The sequence below is a fragment of the Molossus molossus genome, unplaced genomic scaffold, assembly GCF_014108415.1.
Source record: "Molossus molossus isolate mMolMol1 unplaced genomic scaffold, mMolMol1.p scaffold_m16_p_15, whole genome shotgun sequence".
In the NCBI taxonomy this organism is placed as follows: domain Eukaryota; kingdom Metazoa; phylum Chordata; class Mammalia; order Chiroptera; family Molossidae; genus Molossus; species Molossus molossus.
The window spans coordinates 217,089-241,381 of NW_023425350.1; the positions used below are offsets into that span (position 1 = coordinate 217,089).

Here is a 24,293-nt window from a genome sequence, read left to right on the forward strand (position 1 = left end):
CGAGGCCCAGGTGAGAGGTGGGGCGGCCCCTGACCCGCCCAGGACCCCGCCGGTCCAGTGTGGCCCTGAGCGCCCGCAGGCCCCCAGGTGCCCGGCCCGGGCTGGCGCCCCCCCTTAGGTGATCACTCCCAGAGACGCGACCCACGTCCGCTCACCCCAAACATCCCCCACCGCGCGCCTTTCTGGTGACTCACGACCCCGCCTCCCCGGTCCCCAAGCCAAGCGCCCAGCCGTCCAGGTGACTCTGGGCCCCGCCTCCCCCGCCGGCCTCCGAGTTCCCCGCCCTCCAGGTGCTGCAGCCCCGCCCCCGCCTCGCCCTTGGCCCCGCCCTCCCCTCAGGCTACTCTCGGCCCCGCCTCCCGCCGCGATGTTTATGCCTGACTGCGCAGGCGCGAGGCTCTCCGGCTCCTCTCCGGAGGCGCCGAAGTCGGACAGCGCAGGCGCGCGGAGCGGTGTGCTCGGAGTGCGCAGGCGCTGTGCCGCAAAGGTGCCGACGCGCTTCCGTGTTTGCGCGGGAAGATGGCTGAGCAGGTGCCTAAGTCGGTGCTGTTCGTGTGTCTGGGTGAGACGTGCTGATCCGGCCCCGACTGCCCCGGGGCCGGGGTGGGTCTCGTGCGCTCGGGGCTGCGCCGCTGGGCGGGGATGCGGACCCCGAAGTGGGCTGGGCGCCGGGCTCTCTGCGCCGCGGCCGGGCGGCTGGGCACGGTGGGCGCCCCCTGTCCTTTCCCCCCGTCCTGTCCCCCTCTCCTGTCCCCCATCCTTTCCCCGCCGTCCTGTCCCCCCCGTCCTGCCCCCGTTTTGTCCCCCGTCCTGTCCCCCTTGTCCTGCCCCCGTTTTGTCCCCCGTCCTTTCCCCGCCGTCCTGTCCCCCCCCGTCCTGTCCCCCCCGTCCTCGCCCCCCGTCCTGTCCCCATCCCCTCGTCCTGCGGGAGGCAGCCATCCATGTGTCTCACGTCAATGTTTTTCCCTCCCTCCCACTCTGACTAAAAACCAATGGAAGAAGATATCTTAGGGTGAGGATTTAAAAAGTAATAATAATAACAGTAAGTAAATAAGTGAAAATTATCCTTAGATCCGCGGGCTGCAGGCAAAGGGCCGGGTCACAGCCGTGTTTTTGGACCTGTCCAGGGCCTGAGGACAGGACGAGCCTCTGCAGGACTCGGAGCAGCTGCAGGGTGGAGATTAGACGGCAGGGTGGGGACGCCAGGGCACCAGCCCCGCAGAGGAGCATTGGGCCAGAGCATGGCCGGAGGGCTGAGGACTTGCAGTGCCCCTTCCCGTGGCCCTGCACCCAGGACGGCAGAGGATGTACTTCGTTTGTTTTTAATCCTCACCCGAGGATATTTTCTCAAATATCTTCAGATAGAGTGGGAGAGGGAACAGAGAGAGAGAAACATGGATGTGCGAGGGACACATCCACTGGTTGCCTCCCGCATGACCTGGACCAGGGCCCAGGAGGAACTGCAACCTAGTACGTGCCCTTGGCCGGAATCGAACCCACGACTCTGGTCCACGGGCTGACGCTCTACCGCTGAGCCAAACGGGCCAGGGCGAGAGGATGTATTTCTAAAGTGTAGCGATCTCATTCCTTAAGAGCATTTATTTGGACCTTTTTCAGACTAAAGTATAGTGCCAAAGGTTTTTCACTGAGCTGAACTCCTTATGTTAGCAAGATTATGTTTTTGTAAGATAATCGTGCTGTCACATGACTTTCCTACAAATCCATGTTTACCGGGTGCTTTGTATGAGCCACACGCTGTGCTAGGTGTTGGGGCCTCCCTGGTAGGAAGTGGGACAGTCTCACTGACCGGCTCCACCTTGACACCACCTGCTGATGCAGTGAGGTCAGCGTTTCAACCCTGGCAGGTTGTAAGCAAGCGTTGCTTATCTGTTGTTCTCTGAGATAGTGTGACCTTAACTGCTAATCTTTGTAGTAAATAAGTTTTTACCAAACTTGCACACACGTCTTCTTGCTGTAAACAACCATCTGGGAAAAGAGTGGATAGATTTGCCTTGAACGTAAGGCAGGAAGTTGTTCATGTTTTTGTCTTGTGGGGAAAACTAAGCTTATATCTCTAGATGTTGAGATATTAGGCAACTATTACTCTAGAGTTCCAAAATAATAACTCTCGTCTTAATTTGGAAAAATGATTTCTGTTAAAAGTAAATTCCCGGGGTGCAGGGTGACAAGTAGTTACCAGGACACATCCAGGGAAGCCTTTTGGGAGTTAACATAGGGGGATGATCATAGCTGTTTTAACATTCTTTAAAATTTAGGATATGAAAAGGAAAACGTCACAGCACACATTAGCTTCTAGAGGGCGTTCAAGGTTAATTCCTGTAGAAATGGAAGACACGCGAAGTGAAGTTAGCGAGCTGGTTTCAGCCGTGGGGGACCGGTTCTGCTCCGCAGCACTGCAGCGGACCGGTTCTGCCTGCCGTGTCCCGCGCTCTCCTTACTTGCCTTCGTCTCTGTTGCCACATCCTCACTGCAGTTCTGCCTGTTCCTTGCCCTCCCAGGTTAGCCTCTTAGGAACCCAGTCTCCACCTTCGGTCTCAGGATTGTCTCATGTTCCCTAATCCTGTGGTCATTTTCCTAACTTTGCCAAGGGTCTGTGCCTGGAAAGCTATAGTCATACACAATATGTTGGTGGAATAAATCTTGCCACTCTTCCCCAAAACCTTTGGTTTCTTCCCAGCAGGCGTACATCAAGTCCAAGTCTTGGCCACAGGTGAGGTTCCTGTGCACATGTGCCGTCAGCTCACTTGCGTTTCCTCAGCCGCCCAGACTCAAATGCCCCTTTCAAGACGGTGCCCATGCAGGTCCTTTTCGTCCTTTAAGGGTCCGCTCTGACCTCCCTTCCTTGTTTGCTGATAACCAATTTCTTATTATGTTGTTTATTCTCTATAGACTTTTCCTGTGCTCCTGTCTATTAGTATTGATGTCGATTTTATTGTAGCTAATTCTGTATCTCTAAATACATTGCTTGGCACATGGTAGAGATGATTTGAGAGAAGATTTTATGTCTTTTATCTTTTTCCCCTGTGAGTGAGGAATCCGACCCCAGCTGATGAAAGGGGTAGCTTTTGTCAGTTCCTGGGAAGTATCTTGTCTTGGGGGAGGCCCCTCTGTGGGGGGCAAAGATGACACAGCCATGGAGGCCAGAGGCTGAGTCCAGCCACAGGCTAATAATGCAGCAGCCACGCCGTCTAACCCAGTGTGCCCTCAGCATCAGGACCTGTGCGCTCCTGGGTGGAGCACTGTCAGGCTGAGGACAGGGGTGCCCTGGCGTCCCTGAGGCCCAGAGAGCTTTCTGTGGGGAACTTCTAGGATTTGCAAATGCTCTCTAGCTTTGGCTGGTTCTGCTTTGTGTCTTTTTGTTACAATAAAACCACAGTCATAAGAAAAATACAGCATTTTCCTGAATGCCCTGGGTCCTGCTAGAGGAGTGTTGGACCTGTGGGACTCCCGGACTTGTGGCTAGCTGGTCTGCAGTAAGAGTGGCCCTGGAGGTCCTTGTGTGGCATCCCAGAAGCTGTACCTGTAACTCAGGCAGACCCCTGGGTCCACAGCACCCCAGCAGGACTTCACACAGAGAGTACAGGACGAGTGTGTGGGCTACTCTTGTGCCTACACACACTGCTGTTTATTTTATGAAATAGTAGTAGCCCTTACTGTGTGCAATACACTTGAAAATACGTTCTTTTTTAACTACTGTATTTCTTTCTCTTTTTTTATCCTCACCCAAGGACATTTTTTGAGTTTTTTTGCATTGATCCTCAGATAGAGCGGGAGGGAGAGAGGGAGGAAGAGAGAGAAAGAAACATCGATACGAGAGAGACACATCGAGTGGCTGCCACCCACACGACCCCAGCCAGGGCCGGGGACAAACTGCAACCGAGGTACATGCTGTTAGCGGGAACCAAACCTGGGTCTCTCTGGTCTGAGGACTGACACTCTAACCGCTGAGCCAAACCAGCCAGGGCCATTTTTTTTTTTTTTAATCCTCACCAGAGGATATTTTTCCATTTATTTTTATTTTCTTCGGATAGAGTGGGAGGGAGAGAAGGAGGGAGAAAGGGAGAGAGAGAGAAACATCGAAGTGAGAGAGACACATCGACTGGTGGTAGCCTGCTGCATGACCCAGACCAGGGCCGGGGATGGAACTGAAACCGAGTAACGTATCCTTGACCAGAATTGAACCCGAGACTCTTATTCCGCAGGCCGATGATGCCCTAACTGCTGAGCCAAACCAGCCAGGACTGTCATACTTCATTTTAAAGTTAGTTGGTTACAGTCCACTGTTGATTTCAGGACCCACTTCGGGGTCATTGATAGCACCCTACAAAACAATGATTGTGGTTATCACTGTCTTTCTGATGTCTTTGTCATTGGTGCTTTAAGTGTTTGAACAGTTGGTGTCAGACCACTGGACTGGAGTTTGCAGCTGTTCCTCTCAGGTCCCAGGACGGGCAGGGTGACGGCATCCAAGCAGATGCTGTCCTGGGTGAAGGGCCGTCCCAGCAGGTGTGAAGTGGCCCATGGACCATGCTATGCCGGCAGACATCGCCTGCCTTCCCTCACATCTGATGCTCACCTTTACCCTCCTCTCTTTTTTTAAGGTAATATCTGTCGATCACCCATCGCAGAAGCAGTTTTCAGAAAACTTGTAGCTGATCAAAACGTTTCAGATAAGGTACGTGCCATTCACAGTTTCAAAGAGGCCGACCTGGATGCCTCTGTGGCAGGGAATTTCGAAAAAGTGTCTTTTTTCTCCTGCAGTGGAGGATAGACAGTGCAGCGACCTCCACGTACGAAGTAGGAAACCCTCCCGATCACCGAGGGCAGGCTTGCATGAAGAAGCATGGTGTTCCCATGAGCCACACTGCCCGGCAGGTACCGTGCTTGAACTTGAAGGTGCACACGTGTGTTCTGTGTTTCAGTGGGTCATTGACAGCTGTGCTGTTTCTGACTGGAACCTGGGCCGAGCGCCAGACGCGAGAGCTGTGAGCTGCCTAGGGAGCCATGGCATCAGCACAGCCCACAGAGCCAGACAGGTAGACGAGATCTCCCTTCACTTGTCATTTCTGTCACGTCGAGTCCCGTAACTGGAGAGGGTGAGAGGTTTGACCGGACTGGCCTGTTACTGGCTGTGTTTCTTCATGGTCAGCTTCACCTCTGGTCCCACAGACTTCTGGGGTCTTGGACTGTACTTAACAAAACACCTGTAGCTACATGACTGTCATGGGAGGGCCCTGGACCAGAGCTGGGCGGCCCGAGCGGCAGTCTCCTCGTCTCCACTGTGGCCGCTGACACTTTGGCCACTGTGACTGCTCTCCTGACGTCACGAGGGTGCCTCAGAAGCCCTGGGCCATGTCCACATTGTGGGTACGCAGCCTGCACCCAGCCCTGGGACTTCTGGGCCCAGCTCCAAGCGCTGCCCCGTGGACCTGTGGTGACGAGGACCATGCACTGTGCACTGTCCAGGGGCAGGGGCTGCTGCTCCCCTGGGATGGTGCAGTGACCCAGGACTGGGTTTGCAGTTTCACTGATTTAATTGCCACCTGGGATCGGCAGAGGCGTTGCTGACCACAGGCTTCTCGGCTCACGGAACCACGGGTGAGGGCTCACAGCAGCATTCCCAGTGGAGACCGGGCCCGTGGGACCTTCCATTCCGCAGGCATCAGCTTCCAAAGAAATGGGCTCATTTTGTCATTCAGAACATCTTGTATCTTGTTCTGCTGGGACTATGATTATTTTATGGAGATTCTATTGGATTTTTTAAAAATCTGGCTAAAGTTTTCTAACGTCCTTTTGTATCCAACCTAAGGAAATGTCCGGGCTCAGAGGACTGTGGGTTAGCATCAGGGCAGCTGGGAGGCGTTGAGGCCGCCAGCCAGGAGCTGATGCTTTGAAAGTCAGTCATCAGCTAGGTTACATGTGCATGCGGACGGCAGAGGGAGCTGACCTTGGGGCTGGAATCAGGGCGTGAGTCCTTGTTGGAATGCACCTTGTGAAGCTTTTCAGACTTCTTCGCCACACAGCATGGTAGTTTTATTGTTTTTATTTTTATTTGTTTAAATATATATATTTTTTTGGGGGGGAGAAAGAGATAGAAACATTGATGAGAGAGAAACATCGATCAGCTGCCTCCTGCGCTCCCCCTACTGGGGATCGCACCCACAACCTGTGCATGTGCCCTGACCAGGAATTGAACCAGGACCTCTCAGTCCATGGGATGATGCTCAGTCCACTGAGCCACACTGGCCAGGCAGCATTGTAGTTTTAATTTTAATCATCTTAATTTTTATTCTTTTTATTACTCATTAGGGAAGGGAGTAGTTGGTAAACCCATTTTGCAGATCAAGAAACTGAGAATTCTGGAGAGAAAATAAATGACAAATGACTTATTGAAAGTTACCAAGTTTTAAATGGTAGAGCTGGGATTTGATCATCACTTTGATTTAATAAAAGCATCATGGTGTGAGCCAGAAAATTCACAAAACAGAATTGTCTTAGAAGTAATTCTAATACATTAATGATGTCTAAGAAATTAGTAAGACACATTGTTTTCAGCTTAGATAAGTTCACTCCAAGATCTGTGAACTTCTCGTGTCTGGCCGTCATTTGACTCTGTATTAACAGTTTGCTGTTTAGATTACCTGCCTGAAGGTCAGGCCCTTTCCTAAATGAATTTTCACTGGACAGAGGAGTTAGCTTGGCCATTGGTCCACCCTAACCTCTTCAAGGGTGTGTCTGAGGGTGTGTCTGAAGAGGTGTCTGAGGAGGTGTCTGAGGGGGTGTTTGAGGAGGTGTCTGAAGAGGTGTCTGAGGGGGTGTCTGAGGGGGTGTCTGAGGGTGTCTGAGGAGGTGTCTGAGGGTGTGTTTGAGGAGGTGTTTGAGGGTATGTCTGAGGAGGTGTCTGAGGGTGTCTGAGGAGGTGTCTGAGGGTGTGTTTGAGGAGGTGTTTGAGGAGGTGTCTGAGGGGGTGTCTGAGGAGGTGTCTGAGGAGGTGTCTGAGGGGGTGTCTGAGGGGGTGTCTGAGGGTGTCTGAGGAGGTGTCTGAGGAGGTGTCTGAGGGTGTGTCTGAGGAGGTGTCTGAGGGTGTCTGAGGAGGTGTCTGAGGGTGTGTTTGAGGAGGTGTCTGAGGAGGTGTCTGAGGAGGTGTCTGAGGGTGTGTCTGAGGAGGTGTCTGAGGGTGTGTCTGAGGAGGTGTCTGAGGGTGTGTCTGAGGAGGTGTCTGAGGGTGTGTCTGAGGAGGTGTCTGAGGGTGTGTCTGAGGAGGTGTCTGAGGGTGTGTCTGAGGAGGTGTCTGAGGGTGTCTGAGGAGGTGTCTGAGGGTGTGTCTGAGGAGGTGTCTGAGGAGGTGTCTGAGGGTGTCTGAGGAGGTGTCTGAGGGTGTGTCTGAGGAGGTGTCTGAGGGTGTGTCTGAGGAGGTGTCTGAGGGTGTGTCTGAGGAGGTGTCTGAGGGTGTGTCTGAGGAGGTGTCTGAGGGTGTGTCTGAGGAGGTGTCTGAGGGTGTGTCTGAGGAGGTGTCTGAGGGTGTGTCTGAGGAGGTGTCTGAGGAGGTGTCTGAGGGGGTGTCTGAGGGTGTGTCTGAGGAGGTGTCTGAGGGTGTGTCTGAGGAGGTGTCTGAGGGTGTCTGAGGAGGTGTCTGAGGGTGTGTCTGAGGAGGTGTCTGAGGGTGTCTGAGGAGGTGTCTGAGGGTGTGTCTGAGGAGGTGTCTGAGGAGGTGTCTGAGGGTGTCTGAGGGGGTGTCTGAGGGTGTGTCTGAGGAGGTGTTCAGAACTGTGAGCAACCACACTTCATGTTTTCTGTTTCACTGAGTTTGGGTGGTTTTTCATCCAGAGGCCAGGTTTTCAGTACACATGCCATGCAAAATCAAAGCTAGAAACAACTTAAGAAACCTGGTAATTACCAGTTTTAGAAGTAGTATTTCCACATAATCTGTGTTTTGCCTTTTGCCTTGTAACTTTTCTGTGGCTTTTAAGAAAGTTTTCTCAATTTTTTAAAAATTTCAAAGTGCTAGTAAGATAGGTTTTACAAATCTATCAAAGTATCACATCGAATCTTCAGAGTTTAGAATCTTGCTAGTGTTTGCAGGTTTTCTCTTCAGTCACTGTCACAATCTGTATGAGAACAGTTGTGTTCTGTCTCTTAAAGTGTTTGTTTTCCCAGTACTTTCTACTCGGGCTTCGTAAATCAAATACGAAGTGGGTGCTCCTTTCTGTGTGGTGGCCGTACGCGGTGCAGTGAGTGGAGGCTCAGCCCCGGGAGTGCTGTGGAGATGTTTCCTTCGTGACACACTCTTCCTTCTCTTCAGCGAGCTGCTCTGACAGGTGCACAGAGCCGCAGTGATGCACGTGTGTGCACACAGGCCGGTGCTGGCTGCGCCACTCCTCCAGGTCCCCACGGCAAGGCTCTCTTCCTGACTCCTAGCCTGTGGCGGGGCTCCAGTGTTCATGCGGGGCGTGTCACTGACGGCTGTGCCGCAGGTCAGGTTCTGGCCTGTGCTTGGTGGACACTGGCTTGTTTCCAGTACGGGACTCTGCCTCTGGGAATATTTTTGTACGTGTCTTTCGGGGAACACCTGTGTGCAGTTCTGTTGGACACACCCAGCATCACACTTGTGTCCAGGTTGGATACACACCCAGATGTGGGATTTTTTAAGACATTGTTTTTATTGATGTTGAGCTGTATGAGTTCTTTCTGTATTTTGGATATTAACTCCTCATTGTACATGTCATTTACAGATCTATTCTTATTCATTAGGTTGCTTTTTTGTCTGGTTGATGGTTTCCTTTGTGGTACAAAAGCTTTTTAATTTGATGTTGTCCCATTTGTTTACTTTTCCTTCTGTTGTCTTTCCCCTGGGAGACTCATCCAAAACCCTGCTGAGACCCTCAACACAACAAGGTTACCGCCTCTGTTTTCTTCTAGCACTTTGTGGTCTTTACTATCTTACATGGAAGTCTCTGCCAGTACCATTGCTGTTTTGAGTACTGTGGCTTTGTTGTATAGTTTGATATCAGGTAGTGTGATTCCTCTAACTTTGTTCTTTCTCTTGACTGCTGTGGCTGGTAGGGGTCTTTTGTGTTTCATATTAATTTTAAGATTGTTTGTTCTAGTTCTGTGAAAAGGGCTATTGGTATTTTGATAGGGATTGAGTCTATAGATTGCTTTGTGTAATAGAAACATTTTAACAGTGTTAATCTTTCCAATCCAGGAGCATGGTATATGTTTCCACTTATTTGTGTTTCTTCAGTTTCTTTCAGGAATGTCTCTTCATTTTCCACCTCTTTGTTAAATTTATTTTTTATGCAGTTGTAAATGGGATTGTTTTCTTAATTTGTCTTTCGGGTAGTTTGTTATTGATGTGTAAAAATGAAACTAATTTATGAATATTAATTTTGTATTCTGATACTTTACTGAACTCATTTATCAGTTCTAGTAGGTTTTTGGTGGAATCTTTTAAGATTCTCTATATACAGTATCATGTTATCTATAAATAATGACAATTTTACTTCCTTCTTTCTAATTTGGATGCCTTTTATGTCTTCTTGTCTGATTGTTGTGGCTAGAAGTTTCAACCCTACGTTGAACAAGAGTGGTGAAAGCAGACCTCCCTGACTTGTTCCTGATCCTACAAGGCCATGCTTGTAGTTTTCCCTGTTGAGTGATGTTGGCTGTGGGTTTGTCATACATGGCCTTTATGATGTTGAGATGTGTTCCCTCTGTTCCATTTTGCTGAGCGTTTTTATCATATGGGTGCTGTATTTTGTCAAATGGTTTTGCTGCATTTATTGATATGGTTGTGTGATTTTTATCCACTATTTTACATATGTGATGTATCACATTTATTGATTTGTGGCTGTAGTACCAATCTGACCTCTCAGAAATGAATCCCACTTGATCATGGTGTATATTTTTAATGTGTTGCTGAATTTGGTTTGCTAATATTTTGTTGAGGATTTTTATATCTATGTTCATCAGGAATATCGGCTTATATTTTTCTTGTAATGTTTGTGCCTGGTTTTGGAATCAGGGTGAGGCTGACTTAGAAAAATGAGCTTGTGAGTCTACCCTGCTTGTGAAATTTTTGGAATAGTTTGAGGATAGGTGTTAATTCTTCTTTGAATGTTTGGTGAAATTCACCTATGAAGCCATTTGGTCCAGGGTGCCGGGGAGTCTGATTACTGCTTCGATTTTATTGCTAGTCTCTGTCCAGATTTTCTGTTTCTTCCTCATTGAGTTTTGGAAGATTGTATGTTTCTAGGAATTCATCCATTTCTTTCAGATTGTCTTTTTTTACTTATTTGGGCCCTCTCTATCTTTTCTTCTTAATGAGTCTGAATAAAGGTTTGTCAGTGTTGTTTATTTTTTCAAAGAACCAACTCAGGTTTCATTGATTTTTTCTGTTATTTTTTTTAGTCTCTATTTTGTTTATTTCCACTCTGATCTTTATTATTTCCTTCCTTCTGCTTGCTTTGGGCTTTGTTTGCTCTTTTTCTAGTTCCTTTAGGTGTGGGGTTAGATTGTTTATGTGAGATTTTTCTTATTTCCTGAGGTAGGCCTGTAATGCTATGAATTTTCCTCTTAGGACTGCTTTCTCTATCCCATAGATTTGGGGTCATCGTGTTTTCATTTTCATTTACGTGACATTTAATATGTTAACTGAATTCTACATTGTTACTAAGGAATTGCATCTACATATTATATACTATTTTATGTTTACTCCAGGAACTTTATAATATAAAATTGTTTTGTAATACAGTTTTAGGAAATAGGTTAACTCTATTTTCATTTTAAAGTACCCTGAATTTAATTTTTAAGTAACAGAATCTAATATAGCAAAAAAGTTTTTACTGCTCTGTACCCTCTAGGTTGATTGGTACAAACATAAACACTGTGTTTTTTGCTTATTTAATCTTAGATTACTAAAGAAGACTTTGCTACATTTGACTATATCCTGTGTATGGATGAAAGCAATCTGAGGTAATCTCCTTTCTGAAGGTGTTTCAACTCTCATCTCAGTAATAATCCGAATAGTTTGCTGTCCAAGTGACATTTTTATTATCTTAAAGTTTAATAGATAGTGATGGCCACAGTATATAGAATGAATTTATTTGCAATGGTAAGAAATTAAGAAAGTAATTTAGGATTGTCTCCTGGGTGTCCTCACGGCGACCTGCCCTGGGCCAGGGAAGCGCACCAGCTGTCGCCTGGAGAGGGGCCTCCTGCCCAGGGCTTCGAAGGCTGCACTGCACCGCGGTGGCTCTGCGGTGGGCGTTCTGCTGCGCTCCCCTCCCCCCACTTCCCCAAGGAGGACAGACAGGGGCCGTCTCACTATTTAAATTGTTGATTGCCTTGATGGATTTTTTTTTTTATCCTCACCCAAGGACATCTTCAGATAGAGCGAGAGGGAGAGGGGGGGAAGAGAGAGAAACATCGATATGAGAGAGACACATTGAGTGGTCGCCACCCACACAACCCCAGCTGGGACCTGGGACAAACTATAACCGAGGTACGTGCCCTTAGCGGGAACCGAACCCGGGACTCTCTGGTCCAGGGGCCGACGCTCTAACCACTGAGCTAACCGGCCAGGGCATTAATTGATTTTTTACAAAGCTGACAGCCTAGGCCATCAGATGAAAACGGCCATGATGCAGAGTGTGTCAGCTCTGGCCCAAGCACATAGCCCACGGGCGGCATTGTCACCCCATCTTCCCGGGGAACTGGAGGCACAGGGAGGTCAGGGTACTGCCTGGCTTCACAGAGGTGTTGGGTGGGTCCTAGGCTCTGGGAAGTGGGGTCCTCTGTGTGCTCACAGGAGCCGCACACCCCACCAGGCCCCATTGCCTCCTGCGCAGTGGGCCCCAGGGGATGTGTTTTCTCTGCGCAACACGGAACTCGCTGGGTGGCTGCCAGTGCAGGCGCTGGTGCGCCGTGGTGGGACATCGTCTTGCCGCCTGCGTCCATGAAGTTTCTGTCTGGTGTGGACGACACGTAGGGAACGCAGTGACACTTGAAGGAGGAGCCGTGTGACCCCATGTGACGTGCCCAAGACGGGGATATGGCGTGTTCTGCAGATTAGTGCAGACTCAGGCTGAGTGACTGAAGGGAGTGCACAGTGTCCGGGGTAAGGCCAGCTGCTGCTGCATGTGCTGGAGAGGGCTGGCCCCCGGCTCAGACAGACGACGCCCCGTCCACAGGAGGCACCATGGCCTCCACACTGACACGCACACTCCACGCGTGTGAAGAGAAACTGCCTCCCCCTCGCCTTGTCGAGGACACAGGTGTGTTTGCAGCAGCTTCACCCCCAGTTTTGTTCATTGGGGACCTCATTAAAACACATAAATTTGTTTTCACTTGTTAATTTCATTGCTCTCACTTTTCTTACCTACACAGTAGCATGTGGGTTTCACCAGCCATATCTTGTTAGAAAACTAGGCTGCTCCACTACTGGTGAAATCCCAACACGGTTGGCATTTGTTTAGCGTTTCTTCGTGTGGAGCAAGCTGTCCACCTGCTGTCTGTCCCTCCCGCTCAGGACACTCGGTTGCCAGCCCTTCCCATCTGAGCCCAGGTCACGTTGGGGGATGGTCTGTTGGACACTGCATGCCCCACACCAGCCCCGCACCAGTCGGGCGTGTCCGTCGCTCGGCGAAGTCTGGCTTCTCACTGCAGCGGGGCAGCTGGGATGCGGGCGTGGAGTGGGCTGTCCCCACTCGGGCTCAGACAGGGCCAGGAGGGCAGCACGGCGGACAGAGGGACACTGACCCCCAGGGCTGATCGCCCCAGACTTCGTGCACATGCCTTTCGAGTGCCATCGTTCTGTTTACTCTGAACGGGATAGCTCTGACTGGGGGGTCGGCATGTGTTTCATGGAGAAGACTGTCCTCTGACTCAGGTTCACATTCAGTGTAAAAAGCTGGTGAGAATAAGCGTCTGGGCATGACCGACAGCGGCCGGAGGGGCGATGCCCGCTGTGTCCGACTTCCTTTGTAGTCATCAGCTGGCCTCTGCTGCGTTTGATTTGAATGTTTCATGAAACCCTAGCAAATGTCCCTGTTTAACCTGAAACCACTGATCAGAAAACTAAGTCACTGTTTTAATTTTACAGAGATTTGACTAGAAAAAGTAATCAAGTAAAAAACAGCAAAGCTAGAATCGAACTACTTGGGAGCTACGATCCTCAGAAGCAGGTCATCATTGAAGACCCCTATTATGTGAGTACAGGCTCACGGCCACGCGTGGGGGACTGAGCACCACTTGTTTTGTGTCCAGCCACGTGGAGTGATGTGTTGAGGTTCTCGAGGGCAATTTTATCTTTCAGGTTTTGTTATTTTTTCTTTCCTCCTTTCAGGGAAACGAGTCCGACTTTGAGACCGTGTACCAGCAGTGCGTGAGGTGCTGCAGGGCCTTCCTGGAGAAGACCCGCTAGCCGCGTCTGCCCGCTGTGCCCTGCCCCAGCTGTCCCAGCCACAGGTCACATCCATGGCCCATGGCCATGCTGGAACTTCCGTCCACCTGCTGTTCCGTACCTTAAAAATGATTGTAGATGGAAATCAGTGGTTGTGTTTGGCTAAAGAACAAATAAATATCTTAGATTCAGACAGTGTAAGGGCACATGAAGTATTCTTAGACCAGAGCCTCCCACTCCGCTCCAGTTACAGACAGAGTCGCAAACCAGCCGCGGAGAACACAGTCTGTCTAAGGCCAGCATGTGAGACCAAATCACCTGCTCTGCTCCTCCCTGAGTCTGTGGGCGCCATGAGGACGAACGCTGTCCCTGGCACTCCCTTCCCTGGGGCCGCAGCCTCACCCACGGGGCCTGCAGCCTGGATGAGTGTGTTCGTTCACACACATGCGCACACTCGTGTGTTTATAGGAAAGAGAAAGATTTATGGGATAATCTCGAGCACCTTCAATACTCCTCATTCCTGCCTAGTCTGTTGCATGAGGGACACAGTGTGTGCGCTGTGTGAGCCAGTTACACACAGAAAGGACGCTCGTGCAGCTGCACCCTGGTCAGCGTGAGGGATGCGTCTGCTGAACCCCGACATTAGAGAGTGGAAGGGTGTTCAGTTGTAATGCTCACGCTGACGTGGTCTACGTGTCACTGCCAGTGCCTGACCTGTAGGCAGATGTGGGTGATGTCTGTGCACTTTCAGAAACTTAATCTAAAACCCAGCTGAGACTTGAGAATAAACCGGGAAATGGAACACGACAGGTGTGAGCCTGCTGTCTCATTTTTATTGGCAAGTGAAGAATTAGAAAGGATGGTCTGTGATGTTATATATACATATTTATCTTCAGTGTTAGGAAGTAAAATGATGAAAATTACAATTATGTCTATTTTTGAAAGAAGTTCGGGCCCCTGCAGCCAGAAGGTCCTGCCTGACCCCTCAGGAGCAGGGGTGCTGGCTCCACGGGCAACAATTCACCTTGTCTCTACCCCGTTCATAGCTTCTGTCTCCGTCACAGGGTCTGGGGGTCGCCCAGGAGCAGGGAGAGTTCTGAGGAAGGGTGCCTGCTTCTCCTGGGTGTCGGGAACCTCCTGTCTGCAGTGTCATGCGGGTCCCAGTGGGGTGGGTTAGTCCTGAACCCACTTGTGCCTGAAGGAGGAGCAGGTGGCTGTCTCCCGTGCACTGGACTCAGAGGCAGCGAGACGGGAGGTCAGGGCAGGAAGTCCATGGGATTCCTCGAGAGCCTTACCGTGGAAGCTCCTCCTAGGACATTTGGAACTTCAGAGGCTAGCTGGGTTGAGAATGTGATAATGCTCCTAAAAGGTAGAGACTGGAGAAAACAGTTCAGTGGTTAACCAGCGAGAGCACAGGATGAGCGGGAGCACTGCACAGGTCACCAGTCAGCATGTGCTCAGGACGCCCCGACAACGGAGAGCACAGGATGAGCGGGAGCACTGCACAGGGTCACCAGTCAGCACGTGCTCAGGACGCCCCGACAGCAGAGAGCACAGGATGAGCGGGAGCACTGCACAGGGTCACCAGTCAGCACGTGCTCAGGACGCCCCGACAGCAGAGAGCACCGGGATGAGCGGGAGCACTGCACAGGGTCACCAGTCAGCACGTGCTCAGGACGCCCCGACAGCAGAGAGCACAGGATGAGCGGGAGCACTGCACAGGTCACCAGTCAGCACGTGCTCAGGACGCCCCGACAACGGAGAGCACAGGATGAGCGGGAGCACTGCACAGGTCACCAGTCAGCACGTGCTCAGGACGCCCCGACAGCAGAGAAGCACAGGATGAGCGGGAGCAGCTGCACAGGTCACCAGTCAGCACAGTGCTCAGGACGCCCCCCGACAGCAGAGAGCACAGGATGAGGCGGGGAGCACTGCACAGGGTCACCAGTCAGCACTTGCTCAGGGACGCCCCGACAGCAGAGAGCACAGGATGAGCGGGAGCACTGCACAGGTCACCAGTCAGCACGGGCTCAGGACGCCCGACAGCGAGAGCACAGGATGAGCGGGAGCACTGCACAGGTCACCAGTCAGCCGTGCTCAGGACGCACCCGACAGCAGGAGAGCACAGGATGAGGGGGAGCACTGCACAGGTCACCAGTCAGCACGTGCTCAGGACGCCCCGACAGCGGAGAGCACAGGATGAGTGGGAGCACTGCACAGGGTCACCAGTCAGCACGTGCTCAGGACGCCCCGACAGCAGAGAGCACAGGATGAGCGGGAGCACTGCACAGGGTCACCAGTCAGCACGTGCTCAGGACGCCCCGACAGCAGAGAGCACAGGATGAGCGGGAGCACTGCACAGGTCACCAGTCAGCACGTGCTCAGGACGCCCCGACAGCGGAGAGCACAGGATGAGCGGGAGCACTGCACAGGTAACTAGTCAGCACGTGCTCAGGACGCCCCGACAGCAGAGAGCACAGGATGAGTGGGAGCACTGCACAGGTCACCAGTCAGCACGTGCTCAGGTCGCCCCGACAGCGGAGAGCACAGGATGAGCGGGAGCACTGCACAGGTCACCAGTCAGCACGTGCTCCGGACGCCCCGACAGCAGAGAGCACAGGATGAGCGGGAGCACTGCACAGGTCACCAGTCAGCACGTGCTCAGGACGCCCCGACAGCAGAGAGCACAGGATGAGCGGGAGCACTGCACAGGTAACTAGTCAGCACGTGCTCAGGACGCCCCGACAGCGGAGAGCACAGGATGAGTGGGAGCACTGCACAGGTAACTAGTCAGCACGTGCTCAGGACGCCCCGACAGCAGAGAGCACAGGATGAGTGGGAGCACTGCACAGGTAACTAGTCAGCACGTGCTCAGGACGCCCCGACAGCAGAGAGCACAGGATGAGTGGGAGCACTGCACAGGTCACCAGTCAGCACGTGCTCAGGACGCCCCGACAGCGGAGAGCACAGGATGAGTGGGAGCACTGCACAGGTAACTAGTCAGCACGTGCTCAGGACGCCCCGACAGCAGAGAGCACAGGATGAGTGGGAGCACTGCACAGGTAACTAGTCAGCACGTGCTCAGGACGCCCCGACAGCAGAGAGCACAGGATGAGTGGGAGCACTGCACAGGTAACTAGTCAGCACGTGCTCAGGACGCCCCGACAGCAGAGAGCACAGGATGAGCGGGAGCACTGCACAGGTCACCAGTCAGCACGTGCTCCGGACGCCCCGACAGCAGAGAGCACAGGATGAGTGGGAGCACTGCACAGGTAACTAGTCAGCACGTGCTCAGGACGCCCCGTGCAGCGGACGACTTCCTCTCTTATTCTCAGTGTTCATAAGTGAACCCTGGTTTGCTTCATTAATGTTTACGTATAGGTCTCAAACCCCAGGACTCACCTTGTTGCTCTGGCTGCACCCAGACCAGGGGCTGTGCACAGAGCATCTCAGCCAAGTCAGATTTGCTTGGAATATAGCTGCTTACAAGACCCGAGCTGCTCAGAAGGCAGGGCTCCTGCAGCCCAGAGCTTCACAGTCACAGGGCCACAGGTGCAAACCCGGCAGCTCTGAGTCGGGCTCTCAGGACAGCACCACCCACGTGCAGTGCCCTCTCCTCTAAGAGTGAGAATGTGACGGTCGATGACAGTTAACGCCTCCCTGTCTGTGTGTCCACACCTTTCTGACCATCCTCACAGATGGTGGACCGAGTTCCCAGTGGGGGGCTTGGGAGAGTAAAACTTCTTTCAGACTTTGTTATAACAAACACTTTATTACGTGTGTTCACAGTATTTACATATTGCACAGGATGCTGATGCCACGTACACGTCACAGGACAGGTGAAGGGGCTGCGACGGCCTCGGGTCCGCACTCGCGCCCCGAGCGCGGCTAAGCCTCTGTCCTAAGAAAGTCTCCATGCAGTCCCAGATAACACTGGGAGTTTAATTGTAAAAGTAATAAAAATATTAAATCATACCCTATGCATATGAAAATATAGTTTCAGATCTCGTTTCTAAAGAAATGCTCGGACCTCACCCAGTCAGGGAAGGAGTGCCCCCTGCACAGCCGCGCGGCAGACGCAGGACCTTTGTTCCCGAGAGCAGAGGGCGGCCGGTGCACGGTCGGACACGTGTCTGCGAACTCGGCGACACACCCCCAGCACTGACGGAAGTCCGCAGAAACGACCCTTGTCCACGGGCGCACTCATGAAGGTGGCGGTTCTGCTCCCTGTGGGCTCACAAGGCACTTCTCGTGGTTCCTCTGCAGTCCGCTCGCTGCTGGGAACAAACGCGTCCTGTCACTGTCCACACTTGGTTGTGCACTAAGACTGAATTCAGGGAGTCGGCACAGAGTTCCTGTCTCCCCAGAGTGGGGAGGAACTCTGGAGGGGTGAGAACCCTCGAACACAGGTGCCCGGTCTGCTGTGTGCCCTCAAAGCCTCCCAGTTCAGCCTGTGACGCCTGCTGGCTGCCCGTGTGCTCAGTGTGAGCAGGCTCTGCAGAGTGACCCCCAGGAGCAGACACCCAGCACTGCGCTAGTCCAGAGCCCTCGAGTAGCATTCACTTTGGAAATGATGAACTGGAAGGTCCCTGGCCGAGGCACTGCTCTCGAAGGTGCCCAGTGCTGTTCCCGAGTCACAGCCTGAGAGGGCGGGAAGCTGGACATGGCTTCTGCTTGGCCAGGGCTCAGAGAATGAGCTTCAGAGAGGAGGCACGGGGTGTCCCCCAGGTCACAGGTTGAGAGCCTGCGCTTAAACCCTAGTGGAGCCCACAGTGTGGGGAGCACTCACTGCTGCCAAGAGATTTCCTCTAGAGCTGACCGGGAGCTGGGGTGGGAAGGGAGGAGCCAGGTGTCCCTGCTGCAGGGGGCCAAGCCCTGATGTGCCCCGAGACAGAGCAGAGCTCAGGAGCTGCAGGCGCTGCCCTGGTGCTGAGGGCCCGCCCCCTGCCGGGGCTGTGTGTGCAAGACCTGCAGCTGCAGAGGGTCAGGCCAGGGAGGCTGCAGCCGAGGGCACACGTGTCACCAGAGGGCACCATCTCCCCTCTGGTGAGTGAGTGAGAGCTGTTCAAGGATCTGGAAATAGTGATGCTTTAACTAAAAAAATGCTTAATAAGAAACATTCTCATCTCCCCTAGCTTATCTTTGGGAGACACAAGGAAAAGTATCTTCTATGTGCCACGTGGGCAGAGGAAGAGAAACTGGGCAGTTCAACGAGAGGGTGGGGCACAGCCTTTCTCAGCTCTGGCATTAAAAACCGTGCTTTCGGTCGACCTGAGAATGCGGTGGGACCTCCAGGGGACCCCAGCGTGGTCCTCTGGTCTCTGGTGGCTTCTCATGGAGCAGGACAGACACCACATCCACTCCTAGGGGAGTCGCTGCACGAGAATGAGGGACCACGAAGAACAGCAGCGTGGTCCCTCTTCATGGAGGGTCTGGACAGCACAGCGACAGATTTTCCTGGACGGCCCTCTGAGGGCCAAGGCGTGTCTGTTAGTGGGGACAGACTTGCATCTACCCACGACCCACTGAGTATAAAACTGCACAAGAATGGCATTTGGGTCAGGAAAATCTCCACTGCATCCACGGACTGCTGCTGTGTCACAGCTCTCAAGAGGCCAAGGTAGACGGTTCAGTTCATGCATTATTAATATGCATAATTTCACCCTGAGAGGCTACGAAAAATTATCTGATAGAAAAAAAGAGAACAGCTATGAGCTATTCTTTATAAGCTTATTGGCATAATGGTAGAATTCAACTCTAACGTTTGCCAGCTAGGTCTATAAAATCTGCACGGAGCTCTGGCCAGTTTGGTTCAGCGGTTAGAGTGTCGGCCTGCAGACCGAGAGTCCCCGGTTCGGTTCCCACTAAGGGCACGTACCTCGGTTGTGGTTTGTCCCCCACCCCTGCTGGGGTCATGCGGGTGGCAACCAGTCGATGTGTCTCACATTGATGTTTCTCTCTCTCCCTCCCTCCTGCTCTATCTAAAGACAAATGAAAAAAAATGTCCTCAGGTGAGGATAAAAAAAATCTGCATGGATATGTCAGCCGTGTGCTCACATGTCAGCGTCAGTGATGAGTGAAACTGAACAGGCAGGACTAGACATGCACCCTAATGTGTACCCTGTCACGTGCTGAAATCAGCTACTGACTTTCTTGTAAACAACCACGTGCCCACCACACCATCACGTGGATAACATGTGGATCAGTGCCGGCACCACTGATGGCCAGTGTCCGGAGAGTGAGTGGTGAGTCACAGAGGAGTGTCAGTCAAGTCCCCTGACTTTCCTCGGCCCCGAAGGGCCTGGGTCTGTGCCGGGGCTGCGCGTAGCTTACCTCACCCCTCCATGCACATGGGACTCACAGCCAACCGGGTCAGCAGCCTGGCGCACCTCTTATAGTCTGCAGAGAGAAGCACAGAGCTGGTCAGCGTCACGGCAAGCTCGTCCGCTGCCAAAGCCATTTTATTTCTTTAACTGCTCCGAATTCCCTGGGGCAGCATGGACACTGCCATCTGCAGCCGTGGGCTCTGAGTTGTTGGTTTAGTGACATCTGGTACTTCAAGGGCCTCAGCCTCTGGTGGCAGAAGGTAGATGAGGTGAGTGGAGTGTGGGGAGGGCGGACAGTCCGCACAGCTGGGCGCTGCCCCTCTGTGGCTTGGAGGCTCATGGAGGTCCCTTCCCAGCAGACAGCTTCCCTGCCACTGTGACAACACTGAGGTCACATGCAGGCTGCCACCTCAACGTCATCGCAACCCAGAGCCTTCTGCAGTGACCTGGAGCAGGTGGGCGGGTCGAGTCCAGTAAAGGCGCAGAGACCCTGCAGTGGGACCCAGGGCGGGGTCCTGAATCTGACTGCTGCCTGACGCTCCCGGACCCTCCCACCGCCCAGGCCCCAGGGCGCTGGCTGCTGCCCCAGAACGACCCAGCGTGGGGGGTCTGCTCCAGGGACGTCCGCAGCAGCGCAGGTGACTGCAGCCGACTGCTCGAGCCAGAGTCCTGCTAACAGTGGACGGGCTCCTGCTTGCAGCCGAAAGCCTGAACGGACGAGTAAACCAGGAACATGTTAGAGGGGCAGCTTCTCCACTCCCCAGGCCAGGACGTGTGGGTCCAAAGGGAAGAACGGTCTCAGCTGGCGCTGGGCCCTCGGGTCCCTGGTTCTGTGCACCTGCGGCATTTCCCCTCAGTCCACATGTCCTACCCCAGTGTCCACCTGGGGACCTTACTAAGGTGCAGCTGCTGCTGGTCTGGCGGGACCTGAAGCCCTGCTGTTCCCCTGAGCTCCTCTGGGACCAGGGCACACTTTGAGCACAGAGGCCCTCAGGTGCCCTTTAGCTGGACCTGCCGGGTGCCCAGAGCAGCATGGACCTGGTCCCGCGTCAGCTCCGCAGTCCTGTGGGCTGCGGGGACCACACAGGGAACCGCTCACGCGGTGCGCAGGCCTGTGGGCTGCTCCAGCACTCACGAGAGCTGGAGTTGGGCTGATCTGAGGACTGCGTCTCGCTATGGGTGACAGGGACCTTGGTGGCATGTGGCTGAGGAGCTGAGCACAGGAGGCAGCAGACGAGGGCACATGGGGTCCAGTGTCTGCAAAGGCAGCTTCAGTGTGTGGTCTGTTTCCTCGTCTGCGAGTGGGTCAGAAATAATGGCCCCAACGGAGTCACTTTCAAGTTTAGATCTCTGATCCTATTATTGTAAGACAACATTCAATGCAAACACATGCGCACACTTGAACAATAAAGGAGAAGGTTCTCTGGCCCCGGGGAGCAGGTTAATAATTCTCAAACAGCAGGTGTCTATCTCAGGAAGGAAGTGCAGGAGCGATGTGTGCCAGGTCCATATGGCAGGTATGGGGGGCGGCATGGAGCACACTGCTTAACACGGAGACGGTGGACGCCGAGCCCCGGCGCTCTGCCTTCCTGGCAGGGTTTGGGCATGTGCCTAGACAAAGAACCCCTGGAATGACACCTGTTTCTATTTGGGGTAACCTCGCTGCCTAGGCTGAAAAAACTTCATATAAAGTGACTTTTATTTTTTTTTTAAGGCAGGACAGGCAGGTCTGGCCTGTACCCCTGGTCAGCCCTGGAAGCAGCTGGTGGTGTCGAGTCTGCAAACTTCCCTCCCTGAGCTATCGAGGAAAGTTGTACCCCCACCCAAAAAACATTGGTTTAGGCTCTGGCTGATGTCACTTTTCCTAATAAGGGACTTGTCACCATTATATGGTTTGTGAACAGCACAAGGAGCCACTTTGGGGAAATAAAATACGTGCTGTTGTGGATAAACCAGGTCACCACAGCTCTGCACTAGGAAGGGGACGTCCACACGGGAAGGGCAGCATTCTGAAGCAGCTTCGCCCTGGAGTGATGAGGGGCAGCTGCCGCGGAAGCAGGTGCTGGGGCGGCCCGGCCATCACCTCCCGCCCAGGGCACAGCACTCCACAGTGGTCACTGATACCTGTCGATTCTCGCAGCTGACCAGGTGGGAGTCCACCAGCAGGACCAGAAGGCCCCTCCCAGCGTTGGTCAATTGCAGTGAATGTCACTAATGTTAAGTTTGACCCTGGCTGCCACCGATCGCAGTGACCTTCAGTGGTCTGGTCGCCCTGGCCCCGAACCCCATGGTTGAGAGGGAACGTGTATGAGGAGGGCCGGCCCACTTGGTTGAGCGGGAGGGCAGGGAACCACCCTCCTGTCTACTGCCTCGACGCAGCTGGGCTCTCTCACTTACATGCCGGGACGGTGCAGTCCCTGGTGTTGTGGTAAAGTCTGTGGAAGTGTTTGCTGCACTTTGCGCTGAAGTACAGAGGACCTGGAACAGGGAAGAAGGGACAGGTGGTGAGGGCTCCGGGGATGCAAAGGATGCAAGGAACAGGGGACAGGAAGGGGCGAGAAGACCGACCTGTGAGATGCTTTAAAAACTTGTCCTTCATCCTTAGATCTCGAGGAACAATTTCTGTTTGAGGGGAAAGAAATTAGTTATTGTGATGCCTGAAAGAAGCATTTCGTTCATGTGGTCTCAGGTGAACGCTGAAGGGACTTATTGGAAATCTGCATCACCATGTCGATAACCAACAGGACAGGTCTGAGCACCCTGCTTGTCGTACAGGACACCACGGGACACCTGTCATCAGAGTTTCCTGTAACCAGTATTAACGACTCTCACAGCTCCAACATCATCTGTCCGGTCTCTGCCACAGCACAAGGCCATCAAGCTACAAAGTGCAGGAAAGCCTGTGTCTGCTGCTTGTTCTACAGTTAGTTTCAGTGACCACATCACTTTTAGACCCTCATCTTGCAAAGCTTAGGAATAAACTGTCACAACCTCTCAAAGTTCTAGAAAGAAAACCTCATCTCTCAAGCAAAGTATGGCCATAGACGTTCACTTTTTCTGGGTATATATTTAGAAAATGAATGACATGTCTTCAACCACCGGCTAGAGAGCTGGTATAGGTGCATGATGTATCTTATCAAGCAAGGCATTAGCCGGGTTCAGGTCAGAAGAGCAGAGCTCCGGGGATGCCCCTTCCAGGCAGACACCTGGTGGGGACTTGCTCAGCCGCCTGCGCCCACCGACGTTCTTCCTGGGTTCAGCCTGTTTCCTGGGTTCAGCCTGTTCCGCTCCTACAGTCACTGTGCTCACCTCACTCGCCTGTTCAGGACTAGTCGGCTTTGCTCGTGTGTGGTCCCCTCTGTTTATCTTAGTCCGAATGCTCCTCACACAGGAGGCTCGGGCATCTCCAGAATGTCAGTCTTCATTAACTCCTAACTTAGTCTGTCTACACAAAATTGACCTTATCATAGTTGACCTAATTGTGTCATGGGAGCACCAGAAGCCTGCTTTCCTGGGAAGTTCCCTGGGGTGGCCTCTGGGGGAGGGGGTGCGGGGCCATTTCAGTCTCAGTGGGGACCTGCTGGAAATACTTCCTTTTCCGGAACAACAGGTGTGGAAATCACCACCTAGGTAACAGCTCCGCGTCTCGGAAGTGGGCTATGGATGGTCATTTAGGGACTTCCTATTTTCTTCTTGAAAGAGAAATTTTAAACAATCGAAATGAATTTGCCATTTTAAACTGTTTTCTCAGAGACCCTTCTATTTCCAAGCAAACAGGAGCTCGTGGTCCGAGAGCCGCGCGCGCTCACCCGCCCTCTGCTCCTCGGGGTCCAGCCCGTAGTCCGCGGCCTCCCTGCGGCCCAGAGCCGCGTCCTGCGGCCCCGGGGGCTGCAGCCGCTTGGACTCCCCTGAGTGGTACTTCTTCAGCTCCTGGATGATCTCCAAGATGAGCCGCAGCAGCGTCTGTCTGTCCGCCGCCTCCCGGGGCTCCGCGACTCCCCGACCCGGCCCTGCCGCGCCCAGCATGAGCAGCAGCCCCAGGAGGAGGGGGCGCCCGGGCCCGCGCATCGCGCGCTCGGCCGGCCGGGCGGGCAGGTCCTCGCACCCGGAGCTCGCTGGCTGGAAGGATGGGCTGTGGGCGAACCGGGAAGAAAGTCAGCGGGCCGGGCGGAGGGGGCGCGAGCAGAGGCCCGTGCCAGGAACCCCCGAGCACCCCCGGTGATCCCCGCCTATCCCCACAGACCCCGCGCAGGGGCGCCCCGCACAGTCCCGGGCCGAGCGGCAGATGAGGTGTCGGCGGCGGGGCGCTGGCCGGGGTTCTCCAGGGGACACCGACAAGGCCCCACCCGCGGGGATGCGGGGCTGCGGGGATGGGAGCCTCCGCTGCACCGCGGGGCCGCGCGGCCTCGCCCTCCCCGCTGCGTCCCGCCCCTGCCGCGGCCGCCGAACTTTCACCGAGCCCGACACGCCGCACGGGGAGCGCGGGGCGTCCGCACAACTTTTTTAGCCTTCAGAAGCCGCGTCTGGAGGGTCCGCCCCGCACC

The 24,293-nt window shown here is 53.4% G+C and overlaps 2 protein-coding genes across 4 annotated transcripts; one reads left to right on the forward strand and one right to left on the reverse strand.

Annotated features, from left to right (window-relative positions):
- The first annotated feature begins 413 nt into the window (after window positions 1–413).
- ACP1 (acid phosphatase 1) lies at window positions 414–14,284 on the forward strand. Of its 3 annotated transcripts, none has more exons than XM_036263100.1 (6): window positions 424–562; window positions 4,623–4,696; window positions 4,783–4,896; window positions 10,934–10,995; window positions 13,124–13,229; window positions 13,367–14,284. In XM_036263100.1, exons 1-6 carry the CDS (start codon window positions 520–522, stop codon window positions 13,442–13,444), a joined length of 477 nt encoding a protein of 158 aa, XP_036118993.1. In that variant the 5' UTR covers window positions 424–519; the 3' UTR covers window positions 13,445–14,284. The 3 variants fall into 3 exon arrangements, with proteins under 3 accessions (XP_036118995.1, XP_036118993.1, XP_036118994.1); XM_036263101.1 differs by lacking the exon at window positions 4,783–4,896 and adding an exon at window positions 4,944–5,057; XM_036263102.1 differs by lacking the exons at window positions 13,124–13,229; window positions 13,367–14,284 and having other exon boundaries at window positions 414–562; window positions 4,783–5,057; window positions 10,934–10,996.
- Window positions 14,285–17,362: 3,078 nt separating this feature from the next.
- ALKAL2 (ALK and LTK ligand 2) lies at window positions 17,363–23,817 on the reverse strand. Its single transcript, XM_036262994.1, has 5 exons — window positions 23,559–23,817; window positions 22,318–22,371; window positions 22,147–22,227; window positions 19,757–19,822; window positions 17,363–17,697 (listed from the first exon to the last, which is right to left on the reverse strand). Exons 1-4 carry the CDS (start codon window positions 23,815–23,817, stop codon window positions 19,758–19,760), a joined length of 459 nt encoding a protein of 152 aa, XP_036118887.1. The 3' UTR covers window positions 17,363–17,697; window position 19,757.
- Window positions 23,818–24,293: the final 476 nt, after the last annotated feature.

What these genes read in the sequence shown, in the direction of transcription:
- ALKAL2 (XM_036262994.1), bottom strand. Translation starts at nt 23,817, where the DNA reads ATGCGCGGGCCCGGGCGCCCCCTCCTCCTGGGGCTGCTGCTCATGCTG. An exon ending in CCCCGAGGAGCAGAGGGCGG is followed by an intron (nt 22,372 to 23,558) that starts GTGAGCGCGCGC and finishes CCCCTCAAACAG; the next exon opens with AAATTGTTCCTCGAGATCTA. An exon ending in GTTTTTAAAGCATCTCACAG is followed by an intron (nt 22,228 to 22,317) that starts GTCGGTCTTCTC and finishes TCCCTGTTCCAG; the next exon opens with GTCCTCTGTACTTCAGCGCA.
- ACP1 (XM_036263100.1), top strand. Translation starts at nt 520, where the DNA reads ATGGCTGAGCAGGTGCCTAAGTCGGTGCTGTTCGTGTGTCTGG. An exon ending in GGTGCTGTTCGTGTGTCTGG is followed by an intron (nt 563 to 4,622) that starts GTGAGACGTGCT and finishes TCTTTTTTTAAG; the next exon opens with GTAATATCTGTCGATCACCC. An exon ending in ATCAAAACGTTTCAGATAAG is followed by an intron (nt 4,697 to 4,782) that starts GTACGTGCCATT and finishes TTTCTCCTGCAG; the next exon opens with TGGAGGATAGACAGTGCAGC.